The following is a 13402-nucleotide window of genomic DNA, read 5'->3' as shown; positions in this document are numbered from 1 at the left end:
AATAAATACAATATTATCAATTTATGAAATATAAGTATACATGAAGTCAAAAACTAATAGTTTAACGAATACATAAAACATACAATATTGTATTATTAAAGAAATGAAGGTTACATTGTCAGAAATATATATATGTGTGCGAATTCTATCAAACCGATAATCTAAGATACATACTTAAAACTAGCCTACATTCCGGTAAAGGATAAATAAATAATTGACATTTCATTTCGTATGAATACTACACTGCCAAGAGAAATATGCATATGAATACGTATATATATATATATATATATATGACGGAGATGAAAGGATAGCCGAAGCCCTTCCTTGGAAATTTTGGGAACATCCTTTAGTACCTTAGCCTAGATTTTATTATAGTTGTAATTGCTTAAGATTTGTAATAAGCGAGATTGAGTTCGAGGTGACAATCGGTCGCTGAACGTAGCCACGGTCACGGGATGGATGTTTTATCTAACGGAGGTCTGGAGTGGTTGTATGTGTTTTCCGAGAAATGTGGTTGTGGCGGCATGCGGCCTCGAGAGCGGGCCGAGCCACGTGTGATGTTGCCTCGGAGGTGCCGATGCAATGGGACATACATTGTATTAGTAATCAAAACTCCAGGCAGAAACTGCCTAGCAACGGCGTTTGGAACTTTCTCGATGCTTCCAACGAGTGTGCCTAGCAACGGCGTTTGGAACCTTCTCGATGCTTCCAAACGGGTATAGAAAACAAAATGCAATCGTACAGGGAGAAAAATCTCCACGAGGCTGGGATTCTTGCGATTGCCTTGGAGAGTGATACATCGAGCATTTTCGACGATCGCATTTGCGTCTAAGTTAGTTTCGCTTAGTAAGGAGTTATCCCGGTGACCGTGGATTCGTTTGAACTCAAACATTGCTAATAGTATTATTTAATTTAATTATTCGTAGATCGTATTATTCATTAGGCTTAGTGTTTGTTAGACTTATTATTAGTTGTACTTATTATTTGTTAAGCTTAGTGATAGACCTGTATATACGTGTAAATAAAATCTCGGCTTTGTGAAACGATGGCTAGTCCACATGAAGAGTCGTCGCGCGCCCAAAATTCGAATCGTGATCCGACATATATATATATTTATATTATCGAATACTCTATAAAATAAACTACTCAAAACAATAAATAAAGCAATCGAAGAATTACAAAACATTAGCCATATTGAAGTGACACACAACATAAACATATATATATATATGTCGGGTTAATATGAAGATTTGAATCACGTAATGTTTCTTCATTTGAATTAGCCATTGTTTTACAAAACAGAGAATATATTTACTCGAATAAACAAGGTTTTACAAATATTATGAATAATGAATTTTGTAAATGATATGATTGATTAACAAATGATAAATTAAATTATTAATTAGATTAAAGAATAATAAGTTTTATCGAACAATAAAGAAACGAATAATATATCTTACGATTTACTAATTTAACGAATAATGAAAATTAACGATTGATAAATTTACAAATATTGAATTTAATTTACGCTATAAACAATGATCCGGGGTTCAAACGAATACACGGTCAACGGGAGAACTTTAAACAATTTTATAACTCAAAAGTACGTTTGCTGAATCACTCGGAAAAAATCACTCGATGTATCACTTTCCAAGGCGACCACACGAATGCCTCTCTGATTAAAATCTTTTTCGTAATACGACTGCATTTGTTTGTTATATTCTCGCTGGACACATCGAGAAGGTTCCAATCGTTGTTGCTAGGCAATATCTGTCAAAAGTTTGTTATATACTCCTTGGAAACATCGAGAAAGATCCAAACGCCGTTGCTAGGCAGTTTCTGTCTGGAGATTAATTCCTCATACAACGTGTGTCCCATTATATCGACATCTCTAAAGTACAATTCTATGTGATTTCTAGGGAGAACAATACAACCGATCCACACCTTCGTCAGGCAAAACGTTTATCCCGTGACCGTGGCTACGTTCAGCGACCAGTTGTCACCTCGAACCCACTTTCGCTTTTCACAAATGTCAAACAATTACAGATGACAATTACTTAATTACAGTTATGATAAAATCTGGGCTAAAGCATTAAAAGGCTTTCTCAAAATTGCATAGGGAAGGCTCCGGTTTTCATTTCATCTCCGACATATATATACATATTATACTATTGTCACTTTAAAACAATATTAATAAATAAATGTTCTAATTGCGGTAGAATAAGGAAAAACGAGCGACAGACGAAAAATTACTTCGATATCAAACAAAACTAAAGACCCGTCACTAAAAACTTTACTGATGACATTTATGAGCAGCCATGTTGGATTTACACGCGTCATGGCGACAGGAATATTAGGGATTAATGAAAGTCAGGCGCGAGAAACAAATCATGAAAACACATTGTTAACACTTTTCTTTAATAAATTCTATGCGCAACTACAAATGTAAAAAAAAATATATATATATAATTAATTAAAAGGGGGGAAATATAAAATTGAAAAAAATAACAAACGTAAAATAGATAACCTAACACTATCACATTCAAAATATATATATATATATATATATATATATATATATTGAACACAAAACAAAATACATCAAAAAATTAATAATAATAAGGAACATCAAACAGCGAACCAACGAAATTGAAGCAGCTACACTAAATCAAAATCGAAGCAAGGAGCTCCGGGATAAAGTTCGCTGAACTCACGCATACACCAATAGCGCACAACAGGGGAAATTCCCTTTCTCCCAGAAGCATGGTGACGAAGATGTGCCTCCAAAACCTCTTCGGGAATTTCATTCGCAAAACGAACTTTCACGCAACGATCGGTATCAACGATTTCAACCAGAGGGGGTTCCCTCTCCAATACGACGGTCTCTGCATCGAAGAAATTCTCGTCGAAAGTAACCAAATCGTCAAAGCCCAATTTCGACACGGCCTCGGCACCAATGTTGAATAGTTCCTCCAACCACTCTGATACTCGTGGTTTATCACAGGGCCGCATGCGTTTGATTGGTCCCCCCGAGTCGCCCATGGGTTCTTCGGAATCCCTCTTTCGCTTGGGCTGAGAACAACACGGTATATTTTAAATAAAACGAAACAGGACGAATCAAGCGGACTAAGAACAAGACTAAATACGTACCAGGGAAGTCTGGAAAGGAACCTCTGATGGAAACGACTCCGCAAACATTGTTCGAACGTTTATCACCGAAGCCTAGGGAAATAGCAAAAAAGGAAAAAACAATCAAAATCACAAAAACAACCTTAATATGCAAACATCCAAACTTACGCAAAACAACTCGAAGGAGGAGGTCCTTGTTATGGGAGAGCAGCGGAGTTGCGCGTGTTTACCCAGTAAACATTGAAATGATAATGATGCTGCAGCCACCAGCCCTTCCACGCGCCGAAGAACACCGGTAATTCCCACGGTACAGCACGTGGAAGTTTCTCGTGGAAAGGACTAGATCAGCGTGGAATGCTTCAAATCTCCTAGACGCTAGCTCAGCGGAACACAGGACTGATAAAAACTAAGTCGAAATATGGAATTTGCATTTTGTCACGTACGATTCCAAGAAGCCCAAACTGCAACATCCCGATTCCCACGGAAGCGTACCCCCAGTGGACCACCACCCCGTGGGGGATGGCATTATAAATAAGCGTAGCAACATAGCGCAGCGCTCATTATTATTCTGGTGAACATTCTTATTACGGTTCATTATTCTTTGTTCATTATTATAGTGTCCATTCTTCTTATAATTTGCGTTCGTTCATTTTTTATAGTGTTCATTCCTTACGGCTCATTATTCTTCGCTCATTAGTTTGTTCATAATTCTTGTGATCGTTTGTTATTACGGCCCATTATTAATTTATTACTACGTTCGTTATTGCGCTCGTCACTGCGTTTAGAAATTTTGTATAGTATTTTGCGTTTCGGGGTCTTAATTTTTTCGGTCAAGAAAAGAGAGTCGCGACTAAGTAAAAAGAAAATTTTATCTTTGAAGTCCTCATTTCATCGTTTAAACACAAACGCGCATTGTAATTGCGGTATTAATCCAGCTAAGTGAATTGCTCAGTCTGTATTAAAATAGATAAATAAAGTAAGAGTTGATAGTAAACTATATTCGAGTTCAAATAATAAACTCAACAAAACTTCGACGACCACCGGAGCGGCTGAGGCAATGGCACCAGACAGCACCTACTCCTCAAGGTAAGAAAATTAATTTTGAAAATTTCCTTCTTCTCTGGTAATCTCGTTGCCCTCGAGAATTGAATTAGAACTTCCTATCATCGATTTCGTTATATTTTCGCGAACGGTTTTGAAGATAGAATCATTGTTTAAACTTTTAACAAAAGAGTTGTCCGCTGTGTCGGCTTGTGCGAACGGTGTTTTCAACTACTGAAACATCCACTGATCTTCGCATTCCTCCTCCCATTGTTGGTAAAATATTACCCGCCTTTGGGCAAGGCTTGCGAAATCACATAAGTCCCGCACAGGAAGGACTATTAAATACATCGTCGGGGTCAATCGAAAATTAAGAACAATACCGGCGTTGCTATTAACTGATATTCTTGCCATCATTGCATGCGATTGTAAGAGAGATATAACAGAACAATTTCCCTTCGAGAATTTAACCAAAGGATCGTTCGCTGTGTTGGCTTGTGCAAACGGTGTTTTCGCTTATCGAAAACACCCATCGATCTCCGCATTCCTCCTCCCACTGTTGGTAAAATATTACCCGTCTTTGGGCAAGGCTTGCGAAATCACACGAGTCCCACACAGAGAGGATCGTTGGAATCATCCCCGATTATTAAACTCAAAAGGCAAGAAAATCGTGGTGACAGAATCCATCGTAGTAAATGAATTGAGTTTCGGTCCTAACGGCAAACTACTACAGCGAAATTAAAAGAGAAGAAGAAGTCAAACGTAAAAATAAATTTATATAAAACAACGAAAAATCTCACATTCCTATCCAATCCAGCAACGCTAAAATATATATTATCTAGCTAATAAAATATATATATAATAACCTAAGCCATTTTACATTCAAATAAAAATCCGTTCAACGAGGAAAAATATTTATTGTACCCAGCTTTAATCCTCTCCCGTGCTAGTATCCCTGCGCATAGCAGGTTAGCCGAAAAGTGGAATTCGTTTACCAGTTGCATTAAGCGTCAGTTAACGCTACCCATTAAGCGTAAAAGAAAATAATAAAAATAAAATATTTTGAAATAGTCCTTAGACTATTTCTGGTGGCAGCAACTACCGTATTAATTAGAAATCTAAATCAGTATTAAATACACAATAATATCATTTCAATTTATTTCCCTTCCGATTAAATTCAAAACTCAAACTATAAAAAAAAAATTTTTCAGTAAAATTTAACTTTAAATTTGATCGATTTAAACAAATAGATACGTAACAGAGTAAAGTAATAAATTTTTGGTGGCAGCGGTGGGATACGCTCCACGGAGGATTAAAGTTGGTTTAAACGGTTCGATTCGCTCCACAAGGGATTAAAGTTGTCACGATTATCGATAAAATATATACCTAAGAAATAATGTCGACTAAATTAGAATCGTTGGACAAAGGCATGATCTTGATGTTATCGGAAAAACTTAAAGCATGGGATGCGAATTTTCGCGACATGAGTACAACAATGAATAAATTACAAGACGATGTGCGTTCACTGAAAATAAAAAAGGAAATCAAGACACCCGTATCATCGCCGATAATTTCCCAAGCGACAATACCGATAGATAGCATTTCACAGTGCTAATGCAATGCACAACCATTTAAGCGTCGAAACAAGCAAAATATCTCGCAAATCGCGAAGATTTCGATTTTTTGGACGAAAAATGGCCGTAACTTCCTTCCCGTTTGAGATATTTCGACGTTTAAGCGCTCGTTGAACTCCATTTCACAGTGCTAATGCAATGCACAACCATTTAAGCGTCGAAACAAGCGAAATATCTCGCAAATCGAGAAAATTTCGATTTTTTGGACGATAAATGGCCGTAACTTCCTTCCCGTTGGAGATATTTCGACGTTTAAGCGCTCGTTGAACTCCATTTCACAGTGCTAATGCAATGCACAACCATTCAAGCGTCGAAACAAGCAAAATTTCTCGCAAATCGCGAAAATTTCGATTTTTTGGACGATAAATGGCCGCAACTTCCTTCCCGTTGGAGATATTTCGACGTTTGAGCGCTCGTTGAACTCCATTTCACAGTGCTAATGCAATGAACAACCATTTAAGCGTCGAAACGAGCGAAATATCTCGCAAATCGCGAAAATTTCGATTTTTTGGACGATAAATGGCCGTAACTTCCTTCCCGTTGGAGATATTTCGACGTTTAAGCGCTCGTTGAACTCCATTTCACAGTGCTAATGCAATGCACAACCATTTAAGCGTCTAAACGAGCGAAATATCTCGCAAATCGCGAAATTTTGGTTTTTTTTTACGATAAATGGCCGCAACTTCCTTCCCGTTGGAGATATTTCGACGTTTAAGCGCTCGTTGAACTCCATTTCACAGTGCTAATGCAATGCACAACCATTTAAGCGTCGAAACAAGCGAAATATCTCGCAAATCGCGAAAATTTCGATTTTTTGGACGATAAATGGCCGTAACTTCCTTCAAGTTGGAGATATTTCGACGTTTAAGCGCTCGTTGAACTCCATTTCACAGTGCTAATGCAATGCACAACCATTTGCTAAGTCGAAACGAGCGAAATATCTCGCAAATCGGCGAAAATTTCGATTTTTGAACGACAATGGCCGTAACTTCCTTCCTGTTGAGATATTTCGACGTTTAAGCGCTCGTTGAACTCCATTTCACAGCAAGCACGCACGCACAACCATTTAAGCGTCGAAACGAGCGAAATATCTCGCAAATCGCGAAAATTTCGATTTTTGACGATAAATGGCCGTAACTTCCTTCCGTTGGAGATATTTCGACGTTTAAGCGCCTGCTGAACTCCATTTCACAGTGCTAATGTAATGCACAACCATTTAAGTCGAAACGAGCGGAAATATCTCGCAAATCGCGAAAATTTCGATTTTGACGATAAATGGCCGTAACTTCCTTCCCGTTGAGATATTTCTGACGTTTAAGCGCTCGTTGAACTCCATTTCACAGTGCTAATGCAATGCACAACCATTTGCTGTCGAAACGAGCGAAATATCTCGCAATTAGCGAAAATTTCGATTTTTTGGACGATAAATGGCCGTAACTTCCTTCCCGTTGGAGATATTTCGACGTTTAAGCGCTCGTTGAACTCCATTTCACAGTGCTAATGCAATGCACAACCATTTAAGCGTCGAAACGAGCGAAATATCTCGCAAATCGCGAAAATTTCGATTTTTTGGACGATAAATGGCCGTAACTTCCTTCCCGTTGGAGATAATTCGACGTTTAAGGGCTCGTTGAACTCCATTTCACAGTGCTAATGCAATGCACAACCATTTGAGCGTCGAAACGAGCGAAATATCTCGCAAATCGCGAAAATTTCGATTTTTTGGACGATAAATGGCCGTAACTTCCTTCCCGTTGGAGATATTTCGACGTTTAAGCGCTCGTTGAACTCCATTTCACAGTGCTAATGCAATGCACAACCATTTAAGCGTCGAAACAAGCAAAATATCTCGCAAATCGCGAAAATTTCGATTTTTTGGACGATAAATGGCCGTAACTTCCTTCCCGTTGGAGATATTTCTACGTTTAAGACTTCGTTGAACTCCATTTCACAGTGCTAATGCAATTCATAACCATTTAAGCGTCGAAACAAGCAAGATATCTCGCAAATCGCGAAAATTTCGATTTTTTGGACGATAAATGGCCGTAACTTCCTTCCCGTTGGAGATATTTCGACGTTTAAGCGCTCGTTGAACTCCATTTCACAGTGCTAATGCAATGCACAACCATTTGCTGTCGAAACGCGCAAACAGCCCCCGCAAATCGCGAAAATTTCGATTTTTGACGATAAATGGCCGTAACTTCCTTCCCGTTGAGATATACCGACGTTTAAGCGCTCGTTGAACTCCATTTCACAGTGCGTTAATGTATCGCACAACCATTTAAGCGTCGAAATGCTTGAAATATCTCGCAAATCGCGAAAATTTCGATTTTTTGGACGATAAATGGCCGTAACTTCCTTCCCGTTGGAGATATTTCGACGTTTAAGAGCTCGTTGAACTCCATTTCACAGTGCTAATGCAATGCACAACCATTTAAGCGTCGAAACAAGCAAGATATCTCGCAAATCGCGAAAATTTCGATTTTTTGGACGATAAATGGCCGTAACTTCCTTCCCGTTGGAGATATTTCGACGTTTAAGCGCTCGTTGAACTCCATTTCACAGTGCTAATGCAATGCACAACCATTTAAGCGTCGAAACGAGCGAAATATCTCGCAAATCGCGAAAAATTTCGATTTTTTGGACGATAAATGGCCGTAACTTCCTTCCCGTTGGAGATATTTCGACGTTTAAGCGCTCGTTGAACTCCATTTCACAGTGCTAATGCAATGCACAACCATTTAAGCGTCGAAACAAGCAAAATATCTCGCAAATCGCGAAAATTTCGAATTTTTGGACGATAAATGGCCGTAACTTCCTTCCCGTTGGAGATATTTCGACGTTTAAGCGCTCGTTGAACTCCATTTCACAGTGCTAATGCAATGCACAACCATTTAAGCGTCGAAACGCGCGAAATATCTCGCAAATCGCGAAAATTTCGATTTTTTGGACGATAAATAGCCGTAACTTCCTTCCCGTTGGAGATATCTCGACGTTTAAGCGCTCGTTGAACTCCATTTCACAGTGCTAATGCAATGCACAACCATTTAAGCGTCGAAACAGGCGAAATATCTCGCAAATCGCGAAAATTTCGATTTTTTGGACGATAAATGGCCGTAACTTCCTTCCCGTTGGAAATATTTCGACATTTAAGCGCTCGTTGAACTCCATTTCACAGTGCTAATGCAATGCACAACCACTTAAGCGTCGAAACAAGCGAAATATCTCGCAAATCGCGAAAATTTCGATTTTTTGGACGATAAATGGCCGTAACTTCCTTCCCGTTGGAGATACTTCGACGTTTAAGCGCTCGTTGAACTCCATTTCACAGTGCTAATGCAATGCACAATCATTTAAGCGTCGAAACAAGCGAAATATCTCGCAAATCGCGAAAATTTCGATTTTTTGGACGATAAATGGCCGTAACTTCCTTCCCGTTGGAGATACTTCGACGTTTAAGCGCTCGTTGAACTCCATTTCACAGTGCTAATGCAATGCACAATCATTTAAGCGTCGAAACAAGCGAAATATCTCGCAAATCGCGAAAATTTCTATTTTTTGGACGATAAATGGCCGTAACTTCCTTCCCGTTGGAGATATTTCGACGTTTAAGCGCTCGTTGAACTCCATTTCACAGTGCTAATGCAATGCACAACCATTTAAGCGTCGAAACAAGCGAAATATCTCGCAAATCGCGAAATTTCTATTTTTGGACGATAAATCGCGTAACTTCCTTCCGTTGGAGATATTTCGACGTTTAAGCGCTCGTTGAACTCCATTTCACAGTGCTAATGCAATGCACAACCATTTAAGCGTCAGAACGAGGCGAGGAATATCTGCCAAATCGCGAAAGTACGTTTTTGGACGATAAATGGCCGTAACTTCCTTCCCGTTGGAGATATTTCGACGTTTAAGCGCTCGTTGAACTCCATTTCACAGTGCTAATGCAATGCACAACCATTTAAGCGTCGAAACGAGCGAAACATCTCGCAAATCGCGAAAATTTCGATTTTTTGGACGATAAATGGCCGTAACTTCCTTCCCGTTGGAGATATTTCGACGTTTAAGAACTCGTTGAACTCCACTTCACAGTGCTAATGCGATGCACAACCATTTAAGCGTCGAAACGAGCGAAATATCTCGCAAATCGCGAAAATTTCGATTTTTTGGACGATAAATGGCCGTAACTTCCCTTCCGTTGGAGATATTTCGACGCGTTTAAGCGCTCGTTGAACTCCATTTCACAGTGCTAATGCAATGCGCACAACCACTTAAGCGTCAAAAGGAAACAAGCGAAATATCACCATAAATCGCGAAAATTTCGATTTTTGGACGATAAATAACCGTAACGCTGCTTCCGTTGGAATGTTCGACGTTTAAGCGCTCGCTGAACTCCATTTCACAGTGCTAATGCAATGCACAACCATTTAAGCGTCGAAACAAGAGAAATATCTCGCAAATCGCGAAAATTTCGATTTTTTGGACGATAAATGGCCGTAACTTCCTTCCCGTTGGAGATATTTCGACGTTTAAGCGCTCGTTGAACTCCATTTCACAGTGCTAATGCAATGCACAACCATTTAAGGGTGGAAACAAGCGAAATATCTCGCAAATCGCGAAAATTTCTATTTTTTGGACGATAAATGGCCGTAACTTCCTTCCCGTTGGAGATATTTCGACGTTTAAGCGCTCGCTGAACTCCATTTCACAGTGCTAATGCAATGCACAACCATTTAAGCGTCGAAACAAGCAAAATATCTCGCAAATCGCGAAAATTTCGATTTTTTGGACGATAAATGGCCGTAACTTCCTTCCGTTGGAGATATTTCGACGTTTAAGCGCTCGTTGAACTCCATTTCACAGTGCTAATGCAATGCACAACCATTTAAGCGTCGAAACAAGCGAAATATCTCGCAAATCGCGAAATTTCGATTTTTTGGACGAAAAATGTCCGTAACTTCCTTCCCGTTGGAGATATTTCGACGTTTAAGCGCTCGTTGATCTCCATTTCACAGTGCTAATGCAATGCACAACCATTTAAGCGTCGAAACAAGCAAAATATCTCGCAAATCGCGAAAATTTCGATTTTTTGGACGATAAAAGGCCGTAACTTCCTTCCCGTTGGAGATATTTCGACGTTTAAGCGCTCGTTGAACTCCATTTCACAGTGCTAATGCAATGCGCAACCATTTAAGCGTCGAAACAAGCAAAATATCTCGCAAATCGCGAAAATTTCGATTTTTTGGACGATAAATGGCCGTAACTTCCTTCCCGTTGGAGATATTTCGACGTTTAAGCGCTCGTTGAACTCCATTTCACAGTGCTAATGCAATGCGCAACCATTTAAGCGTCGAAACAGGCGAAAATATCTCGCAAATCGCGAAAGTTTCGTTTTTGGACGATAAATGGCCGTAACTTCCTTCCGTTGGAGACCATTTCTGGCAGTTTTAAGCGCTCGTTGAACTCCATTTCACAGTGCTAATGCAATGCACAACCATTTAAGCGTCGAAACAATCAAAATATCTCGCAAATCACGAAGACTTCGTCGATTTTGAAGAAAAATAGCCGTCATTTCCATCCCGTTGGAGATATTTCGACGTTTAAGCACTCGTTGAACTCCATTTCACAGTGCTAATGCAATGCACAACCATTTAAGCGTCGAAACAGGCGAAATATCTCGCAAATCGCGAAAATTTCGATTTTTTGGACGATAAATGGCCGTAACTTCCTTCCCGTTGGAAATATTTCGACGTTTAAGCGCTCGTTGAACTCCATTTCACAGTGCTAATGCATTGCACAACCATTTAAGCGTCGAAACAAGCAAAATATCTCGCAAATCGCGAAAATTTCGATTTTTTGGACGATAAATGGCCGTAACTTCCTTCCCGTTGGAGATATTTCGACGTTTAAGCGCTCGTTGAACTCCATTTCACAGTGCTAATTCAATGCACAACCATTTAAGCCTCGAAACAAGCAAAATATCTCGCAAATCGCGAAGATTTCGTTTATTTGGATGAAAAATAGCCGTCATTTCCTTCCCGTTGGAGATATTTCGACGTTTAAGCGCTCGTTGAACTCCATTTCACAGTGCTAATGCAATGCACAACCATTTAAGCGTCGAAACAAGCGAAATATCTCGCAAATCGCGAAAATTTCGATTTTTTGGACGATAAATGGCCGTAACTTCCTTCCCGTTGGAAATATTTCGACGTTTAAGCGCTCGTTGAACTCCATTTCACAGTGCTAATGCAATGCACAACCATTTAAGCGTCGAAACAAGCGAAATATCTCGCAAATAGCGGAAATTTCGATTTTTTGGACGATAAATGGCCGTAACTTCCTTCCCGCTGGAGATATTTCGACGTTTAAGCGCTCGTTGAACTCCATTTCACAGTGCTAATACAATGCACAACCATTTAAGCGTCGAAGCAAGCGAAATATCTCGCAAATCGCGAAAATTTCGATTTTTTGGACGATAAATGGCCGTAACTTCCTTCCGTTGGAGATATTTCGACGTTTTGGCGCTCGTTGAACTGTTTCACAGTGCTAATGCAATGCTGTAACCATTTATGGCAATCTGAGCGAAATATCGGCACAAATCGCGAAAATTTCGATTTTTGGACGATAAATGGCCGTAACGCTTCCTTCCCGTTGGAATGTTCGACGTTTAAGCGCTCGTTGGCTCCATTTCACAGTGCTAATGCAATGCTGCAACCATTTAAGCGTCGAGAGCAGGCGAGGAAATATCTCGAAAAAAATCGCGAAAATTTCTTTTTTTTTGGACGATAAATAGCCGTAACTTCCTTCCCGTTGGAGATATTTCTAAGTTTAAGGGCTCGTTGAACTCCATTTCACAGTGCTAATGCAATGCACAACCATTTAAGCGTCGAAACGAGCGAAATATCTCGCAAATCGCGAAAATTTCGATTTTTTGGACGATAAATGGCCGTAGCTTCCTTCCCGTTGGAGATATTTCGACGTTTAAGCGCTCGTTGAACTCCATTTCACAGTGTTAATGCAATGCACAACCATTTAAGCGTCGAAACAAGCAAAATATCTCGCAAATCGCGAAAATTTCGATTTTTTGGACGATAAATGGCCGTAACTTCCTTCCCGTTGGAGATATTTCGACGTTTTAGCGCTCGTTGAACTCCATTTCACAGTGCTAATGCAATGCACAACCATTTAAGCGTCGAAACGAGCGAAATATCTCGCAAATCGCGAAAATTTCGATTTTTTGGACGATAAATGGCCTTAACTTCCTTCCCGTTGGAGATATTTCGACGTTTAAGCGCTCGTTGAACTCCATTTCACAGTGCTAATGCAATGCACAACCATTTAAGCGTCGAAACAAGCAAAATATCTCGCAAATCGCGAAAATTTCGATTTTTTGGACGATAAATGGCCGTAACTTCCTTCCGTTGGAGATATTTCGACGTTTAAGCGCTCGTTGAACTCCATTTCACAGTGCTAATGCAATGCACAACCATTTAAGCGTCGAAACAGGCAAAATATCTCGCAAATCGCGAAAATTTCGATTTGTTGGACGATAAATGGCCGTAACTTCCTTCCCGTTGGAGATATTTCGACGTTTA

The 13402-nt window shown here is 39.7% G+C and overlaps 1 protein-coding gene across 1 annotated transcript; it reads right to left on the bottom strand.

Annotated features, from left to right (window-relative positions):
* Positions 1-2608: 2608 nt before the first annotated feature.
* LOC117216043 lies at positions 2609-3639 on the bottom strand. The gene is made up of 3 exons (XM_033462576.1): positions 3301-3639; positions 3154-3225; positions 2609-3075 (listed from the first exon to the last, which is right to left on the bottom strand). The coding sequence occupies exons 2-3, from the start codon at positions 3199-3201 to the stop codon at positions 2662-2664; spliced, it is 462 nt and encodes a 153-aa protein (XP_033318467.1). The 5' UTR covers positions 3202-3225; positions 3301-3639; the 3' UTR covers positions 2609-2661.
* Between the last annotated feature and the right edge of the window lie 9763 nt (positions 3640-13402).

This window comes from Bombus bifarius, unplaced genomic scaffold, assembly GCF_011952205.1.
Source record: "Bombus bifarius isolate JDL3187 unplaced genomic scaffold, Bbif_JDL3187 scf7180000010078, whole genome shotgun sequence".
Lineage (NCBI taxonomy): Eukaryota > Metazoa > Arthropoda > Insecta > Hymenoptera > Apidae > Bombus > Bombus bifarius.
The sequence above is the reverse complement of the archived record's forward strand: the minus strand, read 5'-3'. Positions and strand labels throughout refer to the sequence as shown.

Excerpts from the sequence above, each read along its gene's own strand:
- LOC117216043 (XM_033462576.1), bottom strand. The coding sequence starts at position 3,201 with ATGTTTGCGGAGTCGTTTCCATCAGAGGTTCCTTTCCAGACTTCCCTG. Across the intron at positions 3,076-3,153 it reads TTCCTTTCCAGACTTCCCTG|CCCAAGCGAAAGAGGGATTC; the intron begins GTACGTATTTAG and ends TGTTGTTCTCAG.